This window comes from Haliotis rufescens, unplaced genomic scaffold (assembly GCF_023055435.1).
Source record: "Haliotis rufescens isolate VD_foot unplaced genomic scaffold, xgHalRufe1.0.p SCAF_7, whole genome shotgun sequence".
NCBI classification, from domain to species: Eukaryota; Metazoa; Mollusca; class Gastropoda; order Lepetellida; family Haliotidae; genus Haliotis; species Haliotis rufescens.
This window is the reverse complement of record NW_025964361.1, coordinates 45,481,551-45,508,891: the sequence shown is the minus strand read 5'-3', so window position 1 is coordinate 45,508,891 and position 27,341 is coordinate 45,481,551. Positions and strand designations below refer to the sequence as shown.

General features: G+C 38.7%; 1 protein-coding gene across 2 annotated transcripts; it reads left to right on the top strand.

The window, feature by feature from the left end:
• The first annotated feature begins 19 nt into the window (after window positions 1-19).
• On the top strand, window positions 20-25,800 carry LOC124143653 (beta-sarcoglycan-like). Of its 2 annotated transcripts, none has more exons than XM_046512678.2 (7): window positions 20-113; window positions 15,086-15,319; window positions 17,030-17,215; window positions 17,900-17,936; window positions 18,994-19,151; window positions 22,280-22,420; window positions 23,644-25,800. In XM_046512678.2, the coding sequence occupies exons 1-7, from the start codon at window positions 48-50 to the stop codon at window positions 23,851-23,853; spliced, it is 1,032 nt and encodes a 343-aa protein (XP_046368634.2). In that variant the 5' UTR covers window positions 20-47; the 3' UTR covers window positions 23,854-25,800. The 2 variants fall into 2 exon arrangements, with proteins under 2 accessions (XP_046368634.2, XP_046368635.2); XM_046512679.2 differs by lacking the exon at window positions 20-113 and adding an exon at window positions 13,057-13,093.
• The last annotated feature ends 1,541 nt before the right edge of the window (window positions 25,801-27,341 follow it).

Below are 27,341 nucleotides of genomic sequence, written 5' to 3'. Positions count from 1 at the left end.
TTCTACTGAGTCATAATTGTTTACATCTCAGAGCCTGTTTGGACTGAATGCACCATTCACTGAAGACGTTTTCGGGGTATACCAACACTTGTACAACCACAAAAGCACACTTCGTAAGTACATTTAAAATTACCATTTCTTCGACACAGCCACGTTGGAGGTAACGAGAGAGGCGTTTCAGGAGCAACTCTCTCCTGCAACAAGCTAGACTTGCACAAGTCTCTAAGGCAATAATTATTATCATAATTTCTAATTTATGTAAATATTACAAGTTGTCCTATAAGAGACTGGATATGTACTGTCAACATATCTAGACTTGCCTATTAGGAGGATAGAATTACTACAACACCCATGGACTTATCTTTCAGTACAGACCCGGAGCAAGGCTACAGTCTCTGAAATGAACGTATTTTACAGAAAAAAAACAGTTGTTAATTTTTAGTTATAAAATATAGTATAAAGGAGCCCAGAGACTTTATTCATTTTGAGATACTGATACTGCGGTAATCTATACTTGCCAAACATTATGGACTTGCATTGACTGTATTAGATATATTTGTTTCAGGGTCTGTATGACAGGCTAATAAAAAGATCAAATCGGGGCTATCGTGTTGTAGATAACGATTGTCATGCATATAATAGGAACGTTTGATATAAACGGCATTGATATAAAAGGAGTGTTGTTTGAGATAGTCGTGTTCGACATTAAAAGCACCCTTTCGAGATAACCGTATTTGTAAAGAAAATTTGAAAACTCTCGCCTCTAATGACTAGAAACTCAGGACTCGTGTATCTTCCTGACATCATATGGACACCAAAACCCTTAGATTCCCTTATAACTATAACTCAATGGGAAGTTCCAGCCATAAGCTTGATACGTTCTATGAAATGAGCGACTACCGCCACAGATCTGAAAACACACGCGCTCCATGCTGACATAAGCACCATATTGCGACCTTCTTGTTTTCGGCGACTGGATTGTACCTGCATTGGGTTTCAACTATGTCTTTCAACAACGTAAGGCGGAACTCTCACTGAACCGTATCAGAATGCTCATCGCTAACATATCAGGCCCATTCCCAAGTGACCCCCACTCCCCATACCCCCACCCCCCAAAAAGAAATTTAGTTCTCGAGGTTTAGATTTTGGAAATGTACCACGATATTTTTTTGTAATGAGGTTAAATGTTTGTTTTCGGGAGGTGACATTCCTTATTCGGATACCCCTTGTTGATTGATCGCCCCATAAATGTATATGTGTGTTTCAGGAAAATTTGAAAAGATAGCGAATTTTAGTGGACTGATCCATGGTGAATCCCAGATTGAGTGGTATTACTTTGGACAGCAGGCCTATTACAGCCTTGGAGCAAGGCTAGCTCGCACGTAAAGTAAGACATTATATTCCAGACATTATCAGGTGAGCTGCAGAAACGCCAAAACATTTCTTTTTCAACAAATTGACAGAGTATGAATAAATTATGGTTGATTTGAACTGGCGTCTGAACGTGTTGAAAGAAGGCATTGACTGTATATAATATAGCATCATCTCTATTAAGAGTACTTGTTCCGAGAATAACAGTGTAGCTCTCGGCTTGACATTCGTGGTGATATGAGATATGAAAGCGTGAACATGAATGTATGGACTAGTGTAAGGGCCATTCTCGCGATCTCGCATTCTCGCGATCTCGACCTTTGGAAACGAGCTAAATATGCCCAAAACACGAGATTGCAAACTGCTTTTAGGGCACATCCGGTGTAAACTGTACATCAACTTGATGTACGCACACCAATCTGTACAGATGTTACTGACATGTCAACACCGCTGTACATAAATCTGTTAGTTCTCACTATGTGCAATTTCATCATCAATGGTCTGTCTATATGTGAGGATGGCACGGGTGGCCCAGTCGTTTGAGGCGCCGCTATTAGCTGTGCTGAGTTGCGTCCCTTGGGCACACCAGAAAGCTGTCATCGTGGGTTCGAATCCCGGTTCGCCCCGATTATGTTTCTAGGTTTGTCAGCACCATACCCGTGCTCGTGGGTTTCACCCAAGTGGTAAACGTCTGAGACCTGCATCACTTCGGGCTTTCCTCCCACATTAAGCTGACACGCCGCGATATAACTGGAATACTGTTAAATGCGGCGTTAAACCCAACTCACTCACTCACTCAAGTTTACCTCCCGCGGGGATCCCGGGATAGAACTGTTCCTTGGTGGCCAAAGGTGATCGTTAAAGGCGACTTAATGCATCGGGTCGTTAGGCTATGTGACTTGGTTGATTGTCTGCGTACCATGACGGCGTTGGACTTGGCTCATGAGGTCAACCACGGGTTTGCCTGTCACAGACTCGAATATTTACCGCCGTGATATAACTAAAATATTGCTGACTGCTGTCATAAACAATAAAAAAACGAAGAAATAACATTGTACGACATAAATGATATATGCTGTACATGAAAATAATATTAAGTACTGTTTTATAATTAGGCATACTTTCTTCCATCGAACTTCAGCTTAATATAAGGCCCTCCCTACACAACTGTAAGATTATCATTTTCAGCCCATATCTTTAAAAGCTGTTCTGATGTCCATATATAATTAAGTTATCCACCACGGTCCTATAACTCTGCACTCAGACATTGTGTTTTATTAATTTCATTATTGTTTATTATTCCTCACTGTCATATTGTATAATCTGTTTTATTTGTTTCTGTACCCGGTATCTAGTGGCTGCGCTAATATGTACAATAAAATGCATTTATATTTACCTAATCACTGTGTCACAAGTGTCAATCACTTGATTGTCTGGTCCAGAGTCGATTATTAACAGACCGCCGCCATATAGCTGGAATATTGCTGTATGTGGAGTTAAACAACAAACAAGACGTTCACACACCACGTCTTGAGTGGGACCGCTTCTCTATCCACACGCAAGATCTCGAAACAATGTTTACTTCTTAAAATAACCAAAACAGTTTATTAAAAAACAAAGTGTATGCTTCCTTTGCTTTCCATTTCCTTATTTTTACTCGATGTTTTTCTCAATCATTTAGCGAGTTGAACAAACATTAAAATAAAGACTTCTTCAAGTGACATTTTTTATTTTATTTTGGGGAATATCTTTGCAAAGCATCTTCGAAATTGATACGGCTTTTAAATATCACAACGCACGTTCTCCTGAATGTTTTATCCATTAGCGTATGCCTTCACGACCGAGGTCAAGTTTGCCGCTTGCCTTCCATAAACATATGTTGCGGGAGGCTGCTAATTCAATCGGCCAGCCTCGTCAATTTCCGTGTAACAGCGATGTGCTCCGAGTGAGCCTCTTGAGACATGATGAATATATTAGCGTGTTGTCCCACATACAATGATGGTTCGTGGCTCGCTCAACACCACGTGTCAAACAGTTTCACATCATCTTGGATCTTAAATACAGCTGTGAAGAATATAAACCCTGACGTTAGACTTCTAGAATATCGCTGATAATGAAGATAGGTGTCATGTAAACATACATCCCTTGGAGATCAGCTTACGCCTCGTAGGTTCGTTGCAAGGAAAACATAGAATTTCTTCATGGTACATATCGGACAAAATAAATACGACCTGAACTCATGCAGATGAAGCCAGAAACCATTTTTATGGTCTCTGATGTAACTTATTAATTATTGGTTTATCTTTATAATTTGTGTGGTATATTAACTAGTAAAGCCAGATATAATAAGATAGTTTGGTCTCTGATTAAACACATGTTAAATTCTTCACTTTAGTTTAAACATATTCTATTGACTAAAAAGACAATGGGGTTGGGCACAAGTGCAAAACTCGTTGTCGTCTTCTCCTATACACAGTTGCACATATTATAACTTAGTAAGTTGCGTCCCTTGGGCACGCCAGAAACCTATGTTTGTGGGTTCGCCCCGATTTAGTTTCTAGGTTTGTCAGCACCATACCCGTGCTCGTGGGAGTCACCGAAGTGGTAAACGTCTAAGACCTGCATCACTTCGGACTTTCCTCCCACATTAAGCTGACACGCCGTGAGATAACTGGAATACTGTTAAAAGCGGCGTTAAACCCAACTCACTCACTTAATGGAAATGAACAATTTACAACTAAAGAATGACTGAAATAGAGAGCACTATATCAAACAGTACCTATGGAAAGAGATCTTTAAAATTCGATGAAAAATGAAAATAATCAAGAATTGTATTGCACAAAACTCCCCATGGGGCAGAGTACACACTACCCTTATTTGGGAGTAAATATAATTGCAGACATGAAAGTAATAATACTAAAGAGGGAATATCTTTTATAAAAATAACATATGATCAAAATTACTACGACTTACTTTTTATTCCAACCGAGGCTGCACAATGAACGCATATGCAGACAATATGATAACTGTTTATACTCTAAATATGCACTAAATGCGATATATGCATAGACAGGAAGGGCCTCGTGTTGTGCCTCCTCACATCAGTTTATATAGGAGTATACATAAAATAAATATAAACATCGTTATCTTTGTTTCAAAAATAAAACATCTACATCAAACACCACCAAGGTGAAACGTACATGGAGTTTTATCATTCTTGATATAAATGATTACTTGAATGGAAACTGAATGTATACAAAGGATTTGATGACGTTATATATACTTTACCTTTCTTTTATCAGGTAGTCACTTGAGTGAACTTCGATTAAAAATAAATACGTTTTCGCTATGCTTTTGAATTCATTAGAAGTGAAAAGCACTACTTGCGTTGATTCATACATCGATTCGTGACCGTATTCGATATTCCTGATCCTTGTTCGTAACAAAGACTATCCCCTGGGGTCAAACTATAACTAACCCCCTTGGTGCCAAAACAATACTTTACCATCATTGTATAAAACTGCTCCAGACTGAACCACATAATAATGAAGGCAGTCTCTCATTAATCGACCATGATAGATCAAATCTCGTAGGTGGACGAAATCCCGCTTGACAGACACGTGACCCCTAGCGGCCATAGACGATCTGGACTGTCACGCTTCAGTGGTGTTAGTCGGCCATCTTTCTTTGTAAGATGATAATTCTTTTTGACAATACAGGCTTTCCTCGAGTGCTTAATTAGCCAGATGTATTTTCATCTGGGGTCGAATTTCTGTATGGTGGGAAATGAAAAGGAGAAGAGTGTCAAATATGATGAATAATTTCTATTATGAATTAGACAGTGCTCGCGGAGGTATAATCGGTTTAACATTTTGTTTCCGTGTTGCTTCTTTGTTGTACAACTCGGGGTGGGGGGCTGCTTTGTATCTTGAAGTGGTAATAACGCAAACCAATTTATGTTGTTTCCGGACGAACATATCATAAAATTTAAACTGTTGTTTTACAGTACAGGTTTTTTAGCCTTGCCTCAAGCCTGTACTGAGTGATATGACGATGGATGTGTAGTAATTCTATCCTAATAGGCAAGACAAAGTCAAAGGACGCCTGTCTTTCATTGGAATAACTTGTTCGTATTAGTTATATAATCTAGAAATTTACTATTTACACTAATAATCATTGCCTTACAGACTTGTGTCTATGTTTTGTTGAAATTATGAAAATATGTCACCACGACTTGGCAGTGATTCATAAAGTGATTCATGCTTATGATATGGTCGGAATCGTACAAGAGCCTCTGCTTTAGGCGGAGATTTCTGACGACCATGGAAAGGTTCTGTCGCTGTATCCTTCATACATATCTGTTTTGTTAGTTTTGTTAAAATGTTAAATAGTAATGCTGTAATTTTTTAATCTTTTTTTTTAATTTCGCCCTCTGTATTTTGGCATAATGATCAAGAAAACATAACAAAACAAGCATGTTTGAGTCTGACTGTCAATATCTTAGGTCCTTTTATATACACATGGTCTCTACCGCCATTACAAAAGGAACAGATACAAAACAAAACAAAAAGTGTCGTTCAGTTGTAAATCTTCATGTCGTTGTTAGGCCGAATAAATATTCTCTTGTGTCAATACCTTAGGTCCCTTTATATACACATGGTCAGGAGAATTCAAATACATAATTAGATATACGTATTCTCCAGCTTTCAATCACTGGATTGACTATTCCAGACTCGATTATTTAATCATCGCCGTCATATAACTGGGATATTGCTGAGTGCGGCGTTAAACAACAAACAAACAGGATAGCGAGTTGGTGAGTTACGTTCAGTGAGTAATGTTCCAGTTTTATCAGAGAGGTCTGTTCTGGGCCAGACAAAAGTGATTTATAGTCCATAATCAACCAGAATGGAAATGTTTTGTATAATCCATGCTTAGTTTGGAAGTGTGCATTCCAGTATAGACAGGACAAAGAGCCATTTTGTCATTGAGGTCCAACATATATAGGGATTATTATACAAGTGTGTGTGTCATACTGATTTTCAGAAACGAAAGTTAGTATTGTTGTATTTCCAGAACGATACCGAGAGTAATACATGAATTCTTACACGAGCTTAGTAAAATCAGTACGACGGGTAATAATAAACAATTATGTGTACGAGGGCTGGTCAAACAGTTCTAAGACTTGCCAATTTTCTTATATGGGCCATAACAAAGTGAACTTGTCAATGTAGTACATTGTTAGTAGTTCATTGCAAGTGAATTTGGTCTGTTGAAGCCGTTTGTATATAGATCTACGTGACAGCCAGTTCAACGCGACAGGGGTCCCAATGGACACAGACATGGAAAAGAACGAGTACCGATCAGTCATCAAGTTTTTTACATCAGAGAAAAGTACTCCCCAAGAATTTCATGACCGCATGTCGAAAGTGTCTGGGGAAAAGTGCCCTAGCTATTCCAATATTGCCATTGCTGAACTTGAGGAAGACACAGGTCTAAGCCATGAATCCGTTGAAACTATAATTCATGAACTTTAACAGATGAATAATATATCTGCTCGTTGGTGCCTAAGTTTTTAAATTCTGATCTTAAGAAAAAAAGAAATGACATTACATCAGAGAAAAGTACTCCCCAAGAATTTCATGACCGCATGTCGAAAGTGTCTGGGGATAAGTGCCCTAGCTATTCCATTATTGCCATTGCTGAACTTGAGGAAGACACAGGTCTAAGCCATGAATCCGTTGAAACTATAATTCATGAACTTTAACAGATGAATAATATATCTGCTCGTTGGTGCCTAAGTTTTTAAATTCTGATCTTAAGAAAAAAAGAAATGACATTGCTAGAGAAAATGTAGAGCTAAGTGAGGAGGATTTCTTCAAATTCAAAAAACGATTAGTAACGGGCGATGAAACATGGGTCTACCATCATAATCCCAAGCCAAATCGACAATTCATGGAATGGCACCATTCCACTTCTCCGGCACCAAAGATATTCAAGTCTTCCAGATCAGTGAAGAACGTTATGGCCACTGTATTCTGGGATGCAAAGGGTGTGATCCTTGTTGATTACTTAGAAAGTCAAAAGACGATTACCGGCATAATAGATCGGGTGGTCAGACTCGGTGACTTGGTTGATAGCTTGTCATCGTTGCTTATATCATTAATCACTGGATTTTCTGGTCCAACCTCAGTTAGTTATATGCCGGAATATATGTTGAATTAAATAACAATAAGAAACAAAACAAAAAACACACCCCTGCAAATTTGAAACCTCGTGCATCCTAGCATTTAGACAATGAAGATACATGTATATACTCTTACATGTATATATCTGTGTCTATCATTGCAATTTATAAATAACATTTCATGTTGCATTTATTTCAACTGTATGCCATAAAAGAGTCTTCTGTGATGAACATGTATATTGTATACAGTTGCCGTGGCAGTGACATCTGTATGTATATACAAATAACGACGTTTACCGCCCGGTGGCATGTATACGATCAATTTGTTTGTGGGAAGTAATTGGACATCGTCGAGCGAAATTAATTGAGATGGTTCCATACATGCCTCTGATATGGGGTTCTGGGTTAGAACTCTTGATGGATCAAGTGGTCAGGCTCGCCGACTTGGCTGATTGTGTGTCATCGTATACGTTCGTGGATCGTTCCTCATAATATCAATCACTAGTTGATCTGGTCCAGACTCGGTTATTTGCAGACCGCCGTCATATAGCTGGAATGTTGCTGAGTGTGGCGTTAAACAACAAACAAACAAACAAAACAAGACAGGCATCTTACCAGAGTAACGTTTTATCCCCGAAATACAGTTATTTAAGAGGTTTGATAAAAAAAAAATAGCTCAGTAATTAAAGGAACCCTAGAGTATTGAACTGAATACCCCTTAAGTGACCGGCCATTTATTATAGTGGGGTGGGGGTGGTGTCAGAATGAATCAGGGGTGAGTCACTAAAAGTCAATAGGACAGGTTTATATAATACACGTTTGGAAAAGAGACAAGCCTCCTACAGACAGTTTTGTAAGAATACATCGTTGTCTTCAGGAATTCGAAAAAACGTGTTGTATTACATGTTCCTTTCATTTATTGGGGGCACGGGTGGCCCAGTCGTCTAAGGCGCCGCGATTTGCTGTGCAGAGTTGCGTCCCTTGGGCACGCCAGAAACCTATGATTGTGGGTTCGAATCCCGGTCGGTTCGCCCCAATTATGTTTCCAGGTTTGTCAGCACCATACCCGTGCTCATGGGTTTCACCGAAGTGGTAAACGTCTAAGACCTGCATCACTCCGGGCTTTCCTCCCACATTAAGCTGACACGCCGTGATATAACTGGAATACTGTTAAATGCGGCGTTAAACACAACTCACTCACCTTTCATTTGTGGAACTGTCAGTATGACCCCAAGTCTTAGGGTTATGCGAAACAGAAAGGAAAACGATGCCCTTATCTGAAAGAGTTCTATCTTGAATACGTGAAAAGTAGTAACATTATTTGTCCAATGAGCTAATTTGTATATCTACCAACAAGCCCCTTGGGAGATGTTATGGAGGCGACTGAGTAAAACCTCATATCTTTGGAACAACATTTAATGAAAGAAATCACGCGAGATTGTACGAGCGTCGGCCTTCCTCGCGTGTAATCACACGCACGTGCGACGCAGACGACAGCCGGCACGGTCTGCTTGGATGGGAAAATTGGACAAATATTCACTTGCTGTGACGAGATATTAACTAACTAATGTTTATACGGGACACGTGATTAGATCAGCCCCCAACTGAGACTGGTATTAGTGATTGTTGTCGGGCCATCTGGAAAGTGAGTGTACTTTCACTTTTAAGTCTCTGAACTGTGACACAAGAACTGTCTTCCAGGAAACAAATAACCCTCTTTGTATGATTTGTTTGTTTGTTTGTTGTTTTTAACGCCGCACTCAGCAACATTCAAGCTATATGACGGTGGTCTGTAAATAATCGAATCTGGACCGGACAATCCAGTGATTGGCGTGAGCATCGATCCACGTAATTGGGATACGATGACATGCGTGAACCAAGTCAGCCAGCCTGACCATTTTTTTAATACATGTTTCTGCAGGAGAGATTGCGTTAATCAACAAACAAACAAACAAGTTTACAGACCGCTGTGATCTTAAAGAGTGCCACCATACTCTACTAGATCTGTCATTTCACACTGTTTCAATATGGCTGAAAACGTTTTATGTATATTGTCAGTGTTCGAAATACCTGCCTGTCCGACCGTCCGAGACGGGTTGATTTCAACTCGGGCTGCCAGATTTTCAAATCCCCCTGCCCGACGGTCGGGTTATATTTCATATGTGACAATATTCTAAATATTTCCCGATGATAATCATTAATTCACATGTAAAGATGAATGATAAAATGTAACCAAAAAGAATCCCCGTTAGCTTATCCCGAGAAACATATGATTATAGTGGGCAGGCAGGTTTTGGTCAGGGCTGGCAAGTATTTCAGCTAGCCAGTCCTGTGGTCTGGCTGAAGTTTTTGGGAGTTTCGTACCCTGATATTGTGGCTTCGACTCGCAAGTGATAGTTGCGTAATTTGTTGCTTTTTTGCAAGACAAGGAGTGTGTAGAGTTATTGTTACGCCATATGATCCAAGGAGTCCCCTGTTACACATGGGAAGTCACATTGGTGTCGCTTATAATGCGCTAAGTATAGATGAAAACAATGTATTCAGCTATAACCTTATAGTAGGGCTGTGTGGGCCTTGTCCTCACAACGATATTTAATATATAGATGACTATATCACAGAGCTCCAGATAAGCTTTTGGTGTTGTGGGTATTTTACCCATGCATTTTAAAATCATTGGGTATAAGTAATTCTATCTGGGTATTCAAATTTCTGTTACGCACTAGTTTTTACACATGTGGGTATTTAAGTTAAATATTTAAAAACACTATTCATCTAGGCCCTGCAAACTAGTTTCGTGTGGGTTCGAGAGCTTTATAGGACTCAAAATACCACGATACTTCCACAAGAAACTGTGATGGCAAATGATCATGATGTAACTGTCATCGTGGACGTTGGCAAGGTTGACGGAATGCCCGTTTATAATTTCAAAATAAGTTGCTGATTTGCTAATCGAATACGCAGGGTTACTTCACAATATTTTGATGATACGCACAAGTTTTATTTTGTAGCGTATCTGTAATGTTCGTTGCGTATTTGATACACTTTGATTTGATTTTACTGCGTATTTCTGCATTTCTGATGCGTATTTTACGCAGATACGCAGCTTATCTGGAGCTCTGTATATCGTTTTAAAGGGGTTATGCTGACCACAGCATAGATGCGAAAAGTAGAGCTACATATTTATAGAAGCTTTTACTATTAATTCTGACCAGTGGATGCCGGATAGTAAAACCGTTGCAGTGTAGTACGATGTCATCGCTTTTGTCCTTGCCACTTGAAATAGGATGCTAATACTTATAAAGTGAAAACAAGCCATTCCGCCGATGATGAATATCACTTACAGTAATGCCAAAAATTGCAAAGTGCCCTTTTCAAGACATGTCCATTTTCTAAGCAATAAACATCACCATTGAGTTTTGGTTACAATCCGGGTAAGATTCGAATGTCAGGTGACTGCGAGTGGTTATATTTAGCAGCGACCTTGGTTAAGGGCGCTTTAAATACTGGCTTCCAGCGTTCCCGTTTACCGGTAATTACCAGTTTTTTACCGATACAATTAGGCTTGGACCGGTAATTCATATGACTGCCAGTCCCTGTGGACCGGCAAATAAAGTACCTAATAATTTTTAATAATATTTTTATTTGTTGAAAGTATGTACTGGCAAAAGTTAGGGGGGAGTGGTAATTTTTAGAGTTGCCAGTCCCCAATGACTGGCAGTTTCAAAAGCCAGTGAGAACACTGACTACATTTGTACTTTTTTATGTTCATGGATATCGTTATCGTTGCTATCCATACAAAATACATTTTAAGAGACAGATACATCATCTGTTGCTAGGTCTTAACCAAAGACATATATCATATACGTCTTTGGCCTAATTGTTCTTCACTATAGATCACTCTCTGGCGAGGGTCTGGTGTCGCTTAGTGTTCCAAGAGGACAAACAAAGTTACCTCCCTTTTCTATATTTAAGATTTGAAGTTATCTGCATATCTCTTAATGATTGTCTGTTTGTTGTTTACCGCCGCACTCAGTAATGTCCCACCTATATGACGGGGTCTGTAAATAATCAAGCCTGGACCAAACAATCCAGTGATTGACATCTTGAGCACCGATTTACGGAATTGGGATACGATGACATGCATCAACCAAGTCAGCAAGCCTGATCAGCTGATCCCGTCAGTCGATTCTTACGACAAGCATGGATTGATGAAGATCAATTCTAATCCGGATCTTCACGGGTTGCCCAATCCGGTGGCCTCTTACGACCAGCAATTGGGTGTTGAGGACACATTCTACCCCGGGTCCCCACTTATTGAAACGCATAATCGATATCATGTTTAAGTCTGTTTGCTATCCCTTACAAGTAGGCATTACACAAATCGAAGGCTGTGGTCTGTCGGGCACTAAAACAGTGCATGTAAGCTTCTCGAATAAGGAAACAGGAAACGGTCATTGGAAGCTCCGCAGACCCGAAAAACGATCTGGCATTTTAAATGTTGTCCATTGGACCCAGATTTCACACCTTAGATCTTGAACGCTTTGTTTTGCACGTTCCTTTTATTTCTTATTATACCTACACCAAATATCAGAAATATTCTTGAACGGTATTTTATTCTTCCCGTCGAATTTGTCAACACGTTCAGTGATAAAAAAACAAACCAAAGTGATGGATATTTTAAGGTAATTACTTAATTGTCAATAAATACAGAAAAATATATTATAGTAATATAATAAATATACAGAGTGTAATACGGTATTTGTATTTTTATTTAATATGATTTTATTTCATTCTACCGAAAAACACTCTACCTAAATACAGCAATAACAAAATGTCTGTGAAAGGCCTTATTGTCTAACTCCCTTAGGACGTGGAATGGAAGGGGCTGGTTGTTTTATGTGTTATGCGGTATAGAAAGAGAGACTACAGCACAGTTGCCTATTTTGTTATTTTGTATTCATAGTTGGCTGTCTTACAGTCCCTGAACCATAGTAGTTTCACTTTCGCCAAGGCCTTACTGCAATACTTTCGTCCTCGATGAAGCAAGTCTAGATTTTCTACAGGTTCTTCAAGTCCCATCTCACTGGGGTTCATTTTCAATTAAAATGTAGTTGCTATCAAAATTATATATTTTTAGAGACTATAAGAGTTTGTTTATAATCACAGGTACCTGGAAAATAAAGCAGACATAGATAGCGTTCATGTCATATGCTTGTTGTAAGACAATATCAGAATAGGTATCGGGTTGTCCAAATTATCCGTTCAGAGGCAGCAATAGAGAATTTTACAGCTGCTTCAATGCATTTTTCAGAATTGTTCACGTGAAGACAATTCTTACTCCATGTTTCTGCACAACTAATCTCCATGTCATTGTTTGCTAACCCTTATAGTCTATTGCAATCAGAAAAAAATCAGTGTGAACGAGCACTGCCTTAAAAAGTGTACGAGGTATTCTCAATCCGTATCCGTTGAAATGTTCTGGTGACTTTTTGTACAACCCCAACTCTCAAAATGGCTGCCGATGAGTTAGGAGAGGTAAATCAACTTCGAAAACTATTGTTCTACATGAAGTGCGATGATTTTTTGTCATTTTGTTTCCTGCTATGTGATCTCCTGATAACTAGTACTAGTTGGTGTATTGTGTTTGTGAAATGGACAACCCTGTTTGACACATGAGCAATTTCAAGTGAAATCTAATCCAGATTGTATTTCTAATACTTCTAAGATAAAATCAGAAACTCAGTGTTTCTTGAAATAAGACCTAATTATTTCTTTTTAAAGGTTTCGAATTTATAAGCCATGCGTGCGTGCGTCATGTAGCATATGTTATTTATGAGTAGATGGGCGAACAGGTGAACAGCAAAGTACTGATTACGATATAGCCTAAAATTATGAATATGTGTCCTCACTTGGCGAGGCTTCGGTTTACCAGGCACAACTGTTTAGGGCTAATTTGCAGCAGCTATGAATCTCCCTGATCTTGCGTGCCACTTTGATCCTTTGGGTTAGTAGTATGTAGGTTACCAACTATTCTCTCCACTCCCTTGGATGCCCTTGGGTAGCCTAGTGGTTTAAGCGTTTGTTTGTCACGCCAAAGACCCATGGTTCGCTTCCCCACGTTGGTACAATGTGTGAAGGCCATTTCTGGTGTCATGATATTGCTGGAATATTGCTAGAAGCGACTTAAAACCATTAGGTGTGAAACAATATAGCGGTTCATCACGAGTTTTCATGCCACGATACGAGAAACGATATGTTTTGTTCTGTATAGATATAAGACGATACACTTGCTAAAGTAAATTATTTAGCTGGTTTTCTTTAACTGTAGTACACATGGTACAGTGATGACCATAAGAACACATACAATTTTATGGATACAACTTCTGGTTTCTTGCAAAATGTAAGAATCTACATCAAACGTAAATACATCGAAAATTAATAAACCAGAAGTTTTCATCTATAATGTTGTTGCGTTTTCTTATTTGCTCACCAATTTCTAGAATGATAATGAAACAATTCAAAGCTTGATGATTCATAAACCACCTCTAAAATATTTATGTTTCAAAAGTTTCTACGCGATTTGACGTGAACATGGTGATTACATGTATGTGTATTGCAATATGTAGGGTATCATGGTCCTTGCTGTATTGTTTCACACCTAAAAACCATACTCACTCACCCTTTACGATCAAGCACCCTTTTATGATCATTAGGGTCAGGAACCCCTTTTCCGATTAACACCCCTTTGTGATCAAGTGACCCTTTACGATCCTCAGGGTTAATTGTGAGTTAAGGTAGGGATTAGCTATCTCACCTTTTTCTCACCAATTTGAGGTAAATCTGCATATCAAGTTTCATGGGAAAGAAGTGGCTGTGCATATAGGATAACCTATACAATAAGGTGCTGATCACAAGGCAAGTGAGCACCAAATATATGCCCCTGTAGTTAAGTGTTTGCTAATCAACATGCTAATTCAATTAAATTGGATTAACTCAATAACAAAGCTTAGCTGTTGACAAATTGTTGTTGTCAATCTGGCAACATGAGGTCATTCCTCCACTACTCAAGAGTGAGTGAGTCAATATTTAAAGTAACATCGGCAATATTTCAACCATATCGTGACAAGAACATTAATGATCCATAAAATTATACTACTAAAAATCTGTCAGTGATGGACATAATAATAACTAGATTATCACAGTTTACGTTTAAAACTAGTTGAGAACAAGTAAAAGAATAACCTAAAATTCAACATTACATAATAAAAACGGGCTATAGATCACCAGCAACCAAATTGTGGCCACCATACTAGGGACTGTGGGGACTTACCATACTTCTGGTACCTGCAAGGTTCCCCAGCAGGATTCACTACTCAGGAGGTGCTATTTGAAATACAAATAAAAATCTGCTGCGTATGTTGCAGTACTCCCCATCTCACATTTAGCCTTCCCTTCATATTGGTCATCAGTGGTCATTCACAAACTGATGCCAATGCAACATTGTAATCATTGTTCATTTATTGACAGCAAGTGCAGTCAAGCCAATCCCAGCCAGGAGTTGGAAGCACCAACACACTGTCCATGAGGGAAAAGTCGCATATGAAAAGAAGAGTGAATAAGGAGCACAATAGCAACTTCCGAGCTGGCTACATCAACATCAATGAGGAATACCTACACAAGACTGGAATAAGAGGAAGAAAGCGCTACTTCCTGTACTGCTTTGTTGGTTTCCTTGTGTTCCTTGCCTTGCTCAATGCCTTGGTAAGGCAAATATAAGAAATATATTAGAAATGGTTTGGTCGTTCAGTCACTAAACCATATTCCATGTAACTCATTAGAGAAATAGGCCTGTGAAGATCTTGGTTAGATATGGTTAGCATTGGTCTTCAGCAACCCATGTTTCTCATAAGACACAACTAACTAAAGGAATGGGGGTGGTCAGGCTCGCTGGCTTGGTTGATGCATGTATCCCATGTAGATCAATATTCATGAGGTCATTCACTGGATATCTTTCCATTAGGTTATGATTTGCTATTGTCTTTCGGATTTGTAAAAACATTTATACTAACAACTTGAAGTAATGTATCAAAAAAGGGGAGGGTGAGACATATGTTATTGACTATAAGCCTGGGGATTATGGTCACATCAGGTTGTCTACCACTGTGCACTGTAGGATTTAGCTCATTTCCTCATCTCTGATTGGCTGCAGGTCATAATTGTTTTGAACCCTAAAAGTGACTGTGTTACAATATCTTCCTTATCCTGCAAACTTTGAAAAGTTTTCTAGATTGAAAATGAAAACTGTAGGTTTGTAAACAAATGATCATGGAACTGGCAAACTCTTCAAAACAGCCCCCAAGTGAGACATTAGTGAGGTTAAAATAGGCAACCTATCCTGATCATAAGAGGCGAATAAATGGATTGAGTCGTCAAGGTCGACGTCTTGGTTGATTGTGTGTAATCGTACAGGACGGCCTGGGTCATTGCTCAATATCAATAACTGGATTGTCTGGTCCAGATTCGATTCTTTGCAGGCCACCGTCATATAGATGGAATATTGCTGAATGCGGTAATAAAACAAACAAATCAAAACAGCTACCAGTTTTAACATTTTGTAAGCTTTTGGATCCTGGAATCCTTGTGACATTTGAGAGTCATTCAACACCATGTGTTACCAAATAATTGAGAACTGTTGTATCATATTGTGAATGTGGATTCCAAGTAAGGTACAAGATTGCTCATAGACTATCTTGAACACAGGTTCTTTAGAAATTATTGTTATCCCCTGATGAGTGATAGATGTTTTGCAAGGGCGGGGGTATTAAAATGTATACCATACATTCGTGCAAGATGTCATTTACCGTAGCAGATCTTGAAAACCATGGCAACAACTTGACTTAGACTGGAAAAGGCGATAGTGCTCGTTCCGGAGCAGATCTTGACAAACGTACAATATTTCTTCACAAAACTTGGCACATGTATAGACAGGTCAATTGGTAAACGGTTCATTTTAACAGTTTGGGATTTTTGAAAGATCTATTTTTTTAGTTTCCATAGCAACAACTTTGACTTAGACTGAAAATGGCAGTAGTGCTCATTTCCAGAGCAGATCTTGATAACCATGTAATACTTCTTCATTAAACTTGGCACATAGATAGGTCTTCTTTTTTATGATTTGGGATTTTGGAAAAAAATATTTTTCGACTTTCCATGGCAACAACTTTGACTTAGACTGAAAATGGCAGTAGTGCTCATTACCACTGATTACCAGAGCAGATCTTGAAAACCGTACAGTGTTTCCTCACCAAATTTGGTACATTGATAGGTCTAGTGGGGAACTGGTGCCTTTTGATAGATTGGGAAATTATAAGAAATTTATATTTTGAGTTTCCATAACAAAAAGGTTCATATATTTATCCACAACTTTGTTCTCTTGTTCATGTTGTTTGTATTTCGTATTTTGATTTGTAGGTCACAGCATGGCTGGTATACAAGTTCAGGATTTATCATATTGGGATGAAGCCAATGGAATTTGTTTCTGACAACAATATGCTGCGATTCTTGGAAGAATCTGAAGTCCGAGTCATCAAAATGTCCAATGCACGGCTGGGGGGTCGATTTGAAAAGGATCTATACATCGTTTCTAAAAATAGCACAGTAAGCACTGGGTTTGAAACTCCTTGTATTAAGGTACCAATAACACGGTTACGATAAGTCCCCCATTAAGCATGTAGTGGGCACACATTATTTTTATATGAAGCTATGAAATATATTGGACATAAAATGAGGAATATATGATCAAACTCAATGAACAAAATTTGAAATTATTTTCTTTGAAAAGTATTCTTCTTGTTAGCACATTCAAATTCGAAAGGGGACACTGACACTTCCTTAACAATGCCCTTTGTGCACTAGAACAAAGGTATGTTGTATTTCTATCCATGAAGCATTAGCCCCAAGATGTGCATTAACTGTGGATTAGAGGGAGATTTCATATTATTTTAAGAATATTCTTATTAGATCAGGTAAACATAGATCATGTAGATATTATTCCTACTCTGTTAAGCATACTAAGACTATCATGTTTATCACCTTGATTACAGAAACAGTTTGAATATGACTGCAAAATACCAGCCTTAGACATGACAAGTGCTTGCTCAACTGCTGGTATTAAATTATGCAAATACATCAGAACATACATAAATTGTAGATCTCAGCCTAATCAATATTTTAGGTTTGGGCAGTTTATCATGTTTATTGTAGAAAGTCAGTGACTTTAGCATTGTCATTGTGCCTGCAATTGTGATGATGAGGCTATACTTAATCGGTCTCCCCTTTCAGATGCTGATTGGTGCTGAGAACATGCGTGGATCAGTCTGTGAGTGTGTTATTGATTCTTAGTTTTCACTGTGAAAACGCTGCTTTTGCAGATTGCCATGATCATTGATATGGGGTGGTGGCATAGACTAGAGGTTAAGGCGTTTACACGTCATTCTTAAAGCCTATGTTGAATTCCCCACATTGGTACAATATGTAATGTCCCTTTCTGGTGTCCCCCATCATGATATCACTGGAATACTGTAAAAGGTCTTGTTACTTGTCGGACTGTACCCTGCCAATTATTACAATGACCTATCATAAATGTTTTGAATGTCTCAGTGCCTCACTGTCAGGCTTTGGTTATATTTGTCAGTTGACGGTTTGTTTTGTAAAGACAATGCGACAATGTCCCTTTCTAGAATTCCGTGGGTAAGGCTGTTCTTATAATCTTTATAACTACGGCTCGTGAACTAATTAAGGCATGAATGGGAACTATGGTCTTATGAGTGTTGTTGGATTGGTACTGTGCTGATGATGTGGATAGTTGCTCATATGGAGGTGTCCTCCGATCTTCAAACAAGGCCACGGGTTTGGTATTGGAGGAAAATATCTGATGGGAATGAGATTGAAGGAAATTGAACAGGACCTGTGAAGATCGGGTAGAGAATAGGTCTTCAACAACCCATGCTTGCCGTAACAGGCAACTATGCTAAGTTGTAAGAGATGACTAAAGGGATCAGGTAGTCTGGCTTGCTGACTTGGTTGATGCATGTTGATGCATGTCAACTGCTACAAATATGTGGATTCCGGATAAGTTCCCCAACACCCTATGCTTGTTGTTGTAGTAGACTAACATGGGGATTGGTGGTCATGTTTTTTTCACTTGGTTGATTGTGTGTCCTGACTTGGTTGATGCATGTCATTGTATCCCAATTGCGTAGATCGATGCTCAGGATGTCAGTCACTGGATTGTCTGGTCCATATTCAATTACTTATAGACAGCTGTCACATAGCTGGGATATTGCTGAGTGCGGCGTTAAACAACAAACAAACAAAAGTAATTGAACAGAAAACTGAACATTGTGAAAGGTGATTATATCTTGTTACATTTACAGTGAAGCTGAAAAAAGGCCTGACCAGAATATCAAGTGATTACTTCATAGTCAAGGGAAAAAACTCCAGTGTCAATTTGCTGCAGACAGGATATGAAGGAATGGAAGTTCCGCTGAAACATGCCAAGAATCTCCATGCCCTCACAGTCCAAGTGGGGAAGGTACCATGAGTGTCCATGCATGGTGTTGTCAACCAGTCCGTAGTGACCAACAAGGAGGCAGTAGTTGTTTACCCATGCTGCATGATGGAATGCACTATATTAACAATGTTGACAGGTACATCTCATTACTTACACTTTACTGTGCTTGTTAGCTAAGACATGAAGCATGATTGTTTTTGAGTGATGCATGTATAGTTGATAAGTGAATACCCCTTCTTAGAAATCTAACCCCTAGGGAGTCAAGGAAAGATTTGATCGTCAGAAACATGCTGGTCGCACAAGGCGACTTAATGGATCAGGTTCAGTGTCTTGGTTAACTGTGTGTCATGGATATGGCATGGCATGTTGCTCCTATCAATCATTGTATTTTCTGGTCCAAGACTCACATAGCTGGAAAACTGCTGAGTGGCATTAAACAACAAACAAACGATAACAAGATGCTCTTCTGGTCTGGACCCTCATGGTAATTCATGTTCTCACGACTCTGTGATTGATTTAAGGGCTGACTAGAATTCTTATCAATTTTGATTTGTATCAAACATGTTTAAAAACTTTGCTTTGGGTTGATTCTATTGATGAACAATACATCTCATCTGTAGTTTGCCATACCTGTAGTTCAATTTCTTTTGATACAGTTATTTTTTCTAGCATGTGGTCTTCAGCAACCCATGCTTGTCGTAGACATTGTAAGAGGTGACTTTGCTTGTCATAAGAGGCGACCAACAGGATCGTGTTGTCAAGCTCACTGACTTGGTTGATGCATGTCATCATGTCCCAATTGCATGGATCGATGCTCATGATGTCAGTCACTGGATTATCTGGTCCAAACTCGATTATTTACAGACTACCTTCATATAGCTGGAATATTGCTGAATGCGGTGTTAAACAACAAACAAACAAATTCTAGCAACAGTCCAATCCTGAAACTTTGCGAATGACCAAGCCTGACATGTTCAAGTTTGCACAGGGGGCATGAGTGACCCAGTCGTCTAAGGCGCTGCAATTCGCTGTGCAGAGTTGCGTCCCTTGGGCACACCAGAAACCTATGATTGTGGGTTCGAATCCTGGTTCAGCGCGATTATGTTTCTAGGTTTGTCAGCACCATACCCATCCTTGTGGGTTAAGTGGTAAACGTCTAAGACCTGCATCACTTCGAGCTTTCCTCCCACATTAAGCTGGCATGCCATGATATAACTGGAATACTGTTAAAAGTGGCGTTAAACCCAACTCACTCACTCACTCAAGTTTGCACAAAGGCAGATAACACTCATTTACTCATTGCTGCTGAGTGCCATTAAAATCATTAAAAGCACCTGCTTGGAGAGTGGTAGGTCAGTCGTTCGATCCCTGTCTGCATCATACAAAAAGACGTTGAAAGATCCTTGTAGAAATAACATTTTTTGTCCACAAGGCCTTATAATGATAACATGAAGCAAAACCTTAAAAAATAGTACATTTCTACAGTCCTTATGATACCTTAACTATTGGGCAGTTTGGCAAGGACTACATGACTATTGCCAATTTCTAATGGTGAAGATAGTAATTGCTGTTGCCCTGGCTACACATAGCTTAAGGAGATAAAACGAGCTGGTCGCATTGGAGTCAGTATAATATGTCTGAGTGGCATAACCATGTTAAACTGCATCTTGGAATGTGACGTTAAACCTCACCTCAGCTGCTACAAGTATCTGGATTAGAATAGTTCCCAAACACCCCATGCTTGTTGTAGGAGTAGACTAACATGGGGACTGGTGGTCACGTTTTTTCACTTGGTTGATTGTGTGTCCTGACTTTGTTATCCCCCCGACATATAATGACGGGGGGATATAGCCATCAGTACGTCCGTCTGTCTGTCTGTCCGTCTGTAATCATTGTTTGTCCGGAGCATATGTCCTAAACCGTACAACCTAGCTTCCCAAAACGTTATTTTTGTCGTTTCCATTGAAATATGATGAACTCAGGAAATTTGAGGGTAGTGCTCTTGTCCGGAGCATATTTCCTAAACCGTACAACCTAGCTTCCCAAAACTTGGTACGCTTAACAATCAGGCTCAGTGGAAGTGACTTTTGCTATTTAGAGATTTTTAGAATTTTATATTTTTGTCGTTTCCATGGAAATACATGTAAATGTAAATGTATGATGAACTTAGGAAATTTGAGGGTAGTGCTCTTGTCCGGACCATATCTCCCGAACCATACAACTTAGCTTCTCAAAAAAAATTACGCCTATCAAGCAGGTTATGAAGTGATCCTTTGCTATTAACAGATTTTTTCTTTTTTTTTCTTTTTTCAATTTAAATTGAAAATTGATGAACTTAGGGTAATGTCCTCGTCTGGAGCATATCTTCTAAACCATGCGACAGAGATTCACCAAACTTTATGCACATATCAATCATGTTCACTAGTAGTGCAGTTTGTTATTTATAGATTTTAATCTTTTTAATTTGTAGCCCCTGACATATAATTCTAAGGTGTACTATTTACCGATATCATATACTATATATGATGTGAGCTACATAACCTAGTACATTCTCTTTATGCCTTTGTGTCATGAGGCTACTACAGAGCTGATCATATGCGAATCTGTGAAGTTATTTTTATTACAGTTTCATGAGATCATCAGAAAGTGAGCTACATGAACCAATATTTAATAACCTTCATTATATTTCTAGTTTTGGCATCAAGGTAAAAGATTTCCTTGCCAATCTAAATACATTTGAAGGTACACAGTTTACCGACATGCCACGTCGGGGGGATATGTCATCTTCGGATGACTCTTGTTGATGTATGTCATCGTATCCCAATTGCATAGATCGATGCTCATGGTGTCAATCACTGGATTGTCTGGTCTAGACTCCATTCTTTACATGCCACCGTCATACATCTGGAATATTGCTAAGTGCGGCTAGTATGATTGTGTGTCAGTGCACCATGATAGAGTGGATGGTTGCTCAGGATTTCAGACACTGATTTGTCTTGAGCAAGCCCTTAATGACAAGAAGCTGTGAAAAAGATAAATATTGTGGCGCTAAACAACATTCATTCTCTCACTCTTGTCTTGGCTGAATTCATGGCCTTGTCTACATTGAACCCACTGGTTGAAGTACATGTGTTTTGTGTGTTTTGCAGCTGAGAAGTCGAGAAGGCTACCAGGACATTGTGTTTGAGTCCCAGAAACAGATCAAGGTGGTTGGATCCGAGGGAGTGCAGGTGGAGAGTGGCAAGAGTGTCTTTGTCGAACCCTCGAACTCTGTCAACCTAAACGCTTCAGTGAGTACAGCATTGATGCCTCCTTGTTGGATGTTGGATAGCTAGTATCCTGCTTATAAGAGATGAATGATCCAAGTATTTCAGTTCTGTAAAATGTCCAGTAAAATAAGCACACAGGTGGTCTAAGGTGGCTGTGTTGTAAACCTAAACTGTCAAGAATCAGCTTCCCAGATTTATGATCCTCGACCTGTCTGCACTTTGCAGAGGCATTGGTGGCTACGGTGCCACATTTTGCTGTGCAGAGTTGTATCCCTTAGGTGTTTCAGAAACTTTTGATTGTGGCATTGAATCCAGACTAGAGCTAGGACCCAGGTACCCGACCCCCTACTACCCGCTGTGGGTCTCACGAGTTGTTACAAAATGTTGGTTTGGGAAGGGTTTTATAAAACGATCGGATCATGCATATACTGAAGTTTTATCTTTACTCAACTTGCTCGAACATGTACAAGACAATGCGAACATTAGAAAACCAAGGTGCTATCATGATATTTTTGTTATTAAACAAAATATCAAGTGACTAACCTCTGGTCCAGGTTGTCCTGTGGGTACCCGGATCCTACTCAGTACCCACTCGACCTGAACCCGTGAAGACCCGGGTAGAATAGGTCTTCAGCAACCCACAAAACACCGAGAACAAACAAAGGTTCCCGAGATCCCTGTCCCAGAGGAATGAGTGACCCAGTTGGCTATGGCGCCACATTTGTCTGTGCAGAGTTGTGTCTGTTATGTGTGTCAGAAACTTATAATCGTGGCTTTGAATCCAAAATTTGCCACAATGATGTTTCTAGACTTGTCAGCATCATACCGGTGCATGAGGATTTGACAAAGACCTGCATCACTTCAGGCTTCATCCCATGCTGTGAGATAATTAAAACTCAGTTCAAAGCATCATTAAATTCAAAACTCACACACTCAGCATAATGCCCATGGTTGCAAGTTTCAGAAAAATTGTCAATGTGTACAACCTGTATCACCTTGGCCCTTCCTCCACAATAAGCTGTTGCGATAGAATGTCTACAGCTCAAAAGAAGTTAAAGACCACCAGATTCTTTCATACTACTATAGTTAATCTGGCATATAGAATAGATATGTTAAGACTACAAAATTAACAAAACAGATATATGTTAACACCAATGCCATGTAAGAAATAAATTTGTCGTAGGCTAGATATTGTTGGTGGTTATTAGGCATTTTATTAAAATTATGGTTGTTGTTTTTAACAGGATGGCTCAATTCACTTTGAGTTTGGGAGCAACATCTATCTGAACCAGAGTTTGCCAAGACTGTCCCCAGGGTACCAGATTGACACAAATCTTATCATCTACAAACTCTGTGTTTGTTTTGACAGTGGGAGAGTGTTTCGTGTTCCGATCACTGGACCCAACTCAGGTTGCAATACATTGAATGAAAATCAGAACCCTTGTGATTTGTAACAGGTGCCTGTCCACAACCCTCCAGCTTTTTTTTATCTTAATCAATGCATAGTTGTTGGTATGTATACATTGCAGTTTGCAAATGTGATATTATTATGTCCATTTTCTCACATGAATAAGCTGCTACAAATATGTTTGGCTTCAGCCTCTGAATGAAGAGGCATAGTGTTATTGATGGTCAAGGGGTAATTTGAAGTTTATAGAAAGAAAGCTTATACAAGATGGGGGTCTGTACAGCATGAAATATGGCCTTAAATGATTGTGATAAGCTATTATTATTATTCAGTACATCCATCTTATGCTAAGGACACACGTTATTCACAGTACCACTACCTTTGCTGGAGGTTATCACAAATATTTTGCAATTGTTTCATTCCTAGTTCTGTCTTAAGGGCGGAGGGGTAGCCTAGTGGTTCAAGTTATCTTACTCCACGCCAAAGGCCCAGGTTCGATTCCCCAGTCATGGGTACAATGTGTGGAGCCCATTTCTGGTGTTCCCCGCCGTGGTATTGCTGAAATATTGCTAAAATTGGCATAAAACTATCCTCACTCACTAGTTCTGTGTTAGACTGAAGTATGTATCTGATGTGGGTAGGTTTGTTACATTAATCAATTTAATTAGCACCCTTTTATTAATAATCTTACTTGGTTAAACAAAAGGAGAGCTAATCATGTTGATTAAATTTATGATATTTATACAAAATTATAAATATGTTTTTGATATCATATAGCATGATATATATTAAACTTTTTATCAATGTTTATATTTATATATGATAACACTGTTACCATGGACACTGATCATGTGAAATAAAATCTATATTCATACATATGTATTTGTCTGCAAGGTATATGTAATCCGTCCATTAGTCAAACATGATGCAGATTTGAGCTTATAATTCTATGCCTTACTCATTCATTATGTTAATTTATGATATTTACATATTAAATGTCCAGTGATATCTAGAGTTTGATATTTCTCATGCTGATTATTTTTCAAGACATTTTTGTACCAGCTATAATTTTTGACATCATGCTGTAATGACTGATACATATGTTATGTCAAATGTATTAAAAATGATAATAGCTTTATTTAATATCATATTATGATTATGATTATGCCATTTCTTTTGTTTAGAGTGAGTTCACATTCACAAACTTTCACCAAAGTTAACAACTGCAGTGTTAAGAACTGCAGGTGCTTTGCTGGCGTGTACCGAAGGACCATGTTTTGAACTGATCTACCATATTTAACATATCAAGTGCCTTGGAGGCATGAACAGATTGCAAAGTGGTTTTGAAATGAGTTATTTATCAAATGAATGAACTAAGTCTGAAATTTAGTTAGAAATGAATTATTAATGAAATAACTAAGTCTGAAATGAGTTAATAATCAAATGGATGAACTAAGTCTGAAATGAATTATTAATCAAATGAATGGACTAAGTTTGAAATTAATTATTAATCAAATGGATTCACTAAGTGAGAAATGAATTAATATTCAGATGGATGAACTAAGTCTGAAATGAATTATTAATCAAATGGATGCACTAAGTCTGTCCATAGCATATTACACGGGTATTTTTAACTAAACAGTGAACTAGATGAATGTTCAGAGTTAATGCAGGGAAAGCCAAATGGGTTAAACATATGCCCTTCTCTCTATAGACCCAAATTCAGTTCTGCATACATGTGAGGCCCATTTCTGGTTCCCCTTCTGTGGTATTGCAGGAATATTAACAAAGTAGACACAATTAATGTATAACTTCTTTAATTACTATAAAGGCGATGTTTCGGTATAGAGCCTTATTCCATTTGTCATCCGTCAACTTCTAAGTAATTCCTATCAAACAATGCAGGAATACTGCTTAAAGCTGCATTTAGCCATACTTAAGGCTTGAAAAAATAAAAGAATTGGTTCTCAGGCAATGGTTTTTGAAAATATAGTGCGGGTGGGCGGTGTCTTTTTTTGGGGGGTGTGGGGGGGGGTGTGGGGGGGGGGGGGGGGGGGGCGTTCAAACTAGTATGTAACCAAATGAACAGTTGTTTAACCAAATAAACAGTTGTGTACAGGAAAGGGCCTCTCTACATAAATGTATTACTTGATGAGTAAAATACTGGAATACAGTATTTCACTACCATTGGACATTGAATATTTGAGGATGATAAAAAAATTTAAATAAAAAGGAAACAAGCGAAATTTATGATGATGCGGGCAGTGGCTGAGAACCAAAACATTTTTGGTATATTAGCCCAATCTAATCTCTATATTTTAATGAGATTGTACTTACTGTGAGTTCATATGGGCAGAATTAATACTCTGTTGACTCAGTTATACTTTTGAAGACAATTGAATGAATGATACTTTCGTCATGGCGTTCAACTTCAAGTTTGTAAAAAGTAGGTCCCTGCATGAAGGTGATCTTAGGTTTTGAGAAGGTTTTATACACACTCCTGCGCAGTGGTGACTCAGCATAACACCACTGCCAAAGGCTAATTTGCATATCACATGACTGGACTTTTCTCTTGTTTGTAAACAAACACGCTTTTTCAGAAATCAGTATAGAACGGATAAATGCAAGTATTTGGGGGCGCTTAACATATTGTTTTGCATAATTATATAGATATGCTACTACAACTGCAACAGTGAATTTAATGACAATATATATTTATACATCAAAGTGACCCAGAGCTCCAGATAAGCTGCGTATCTGCGTGAAATACGCATCAGAAATGCAGAAATACACAGTAAAATATAATCCAAGCGTATCAAATACGCAACGAACATTACAGATACGCTACAAAAATAAAACTTGTGCGTATCATCAAAATATTGTGAAGTAACCCTGCGTATTCGATTAGCAAATCAGCAACTTATTTTGAAATTATAAACGGGCATTCCGTCAACCTTGCCAAACTCCACGATGACAGTTACATCATGATCATTTGCCATCACAGTTTCTTGTGGAAGTATTGTGGTATTTTTGAGTCCTATAAAGCTCTCGAACCCACCCGACACCAGTTTGCAGGGACTAGATGAATAGTGTTTTTAAATATTTAACTTAAATACCCACATGTGTAAAAACTAGTGGGTAAAAGAAATTTGAATACGCAGATAGAATTACTGATACCCAATGATTTTAAAATGCATGGGTAAAATACCCACAACACCAAAAGCTTATCTGGAGCTCTGGTGACCGTATCTCTAACTCTCCGTTGGGCTTCGATGACAGCTCGTGGAGCCGTACAACCAATGTAAACATAGGATAACTAAGCAAAAACATGTAGATTTTCACGTAGTAGGATACTTTCTTAATGAACCATAACCATTCTTTGACATTTGTTTATGAAAATGTGTAGACTTGTCAAACATGAAACGGATGAAAAACATATGCAATATCTTGAATGGACTGTGAAAGATGTGACGAATCATCACATGGCGCTGGCCTGTGGCAGAGGTACTTTGCTGGCTGGCTGATGGACGGATG

Bases quoted from the DNA above. Each gene is read 5' to 3' on its own strand.
- LOC124143653 (XM_046512678.2), top strand. From the start codon at position 48: ATGCACCATTCACTGAAGACGTTTTCGGGGTATACCAACACTTGTACA. The intron at 114-15,085 runs GTAAGTACATTT...ATTTATTGACAG, and splicing joins CAACCACAAAAGCACACTTC to CAAGTGCAGTCAAGCCAATC. The intron at 17,937-18,993 runs GTGAGTGTGTTA...TTACATTTACAG, and splicing joins GAACATGCGTGGATCAGTCT to TGAAGCTGAAAAAAGGCCTG.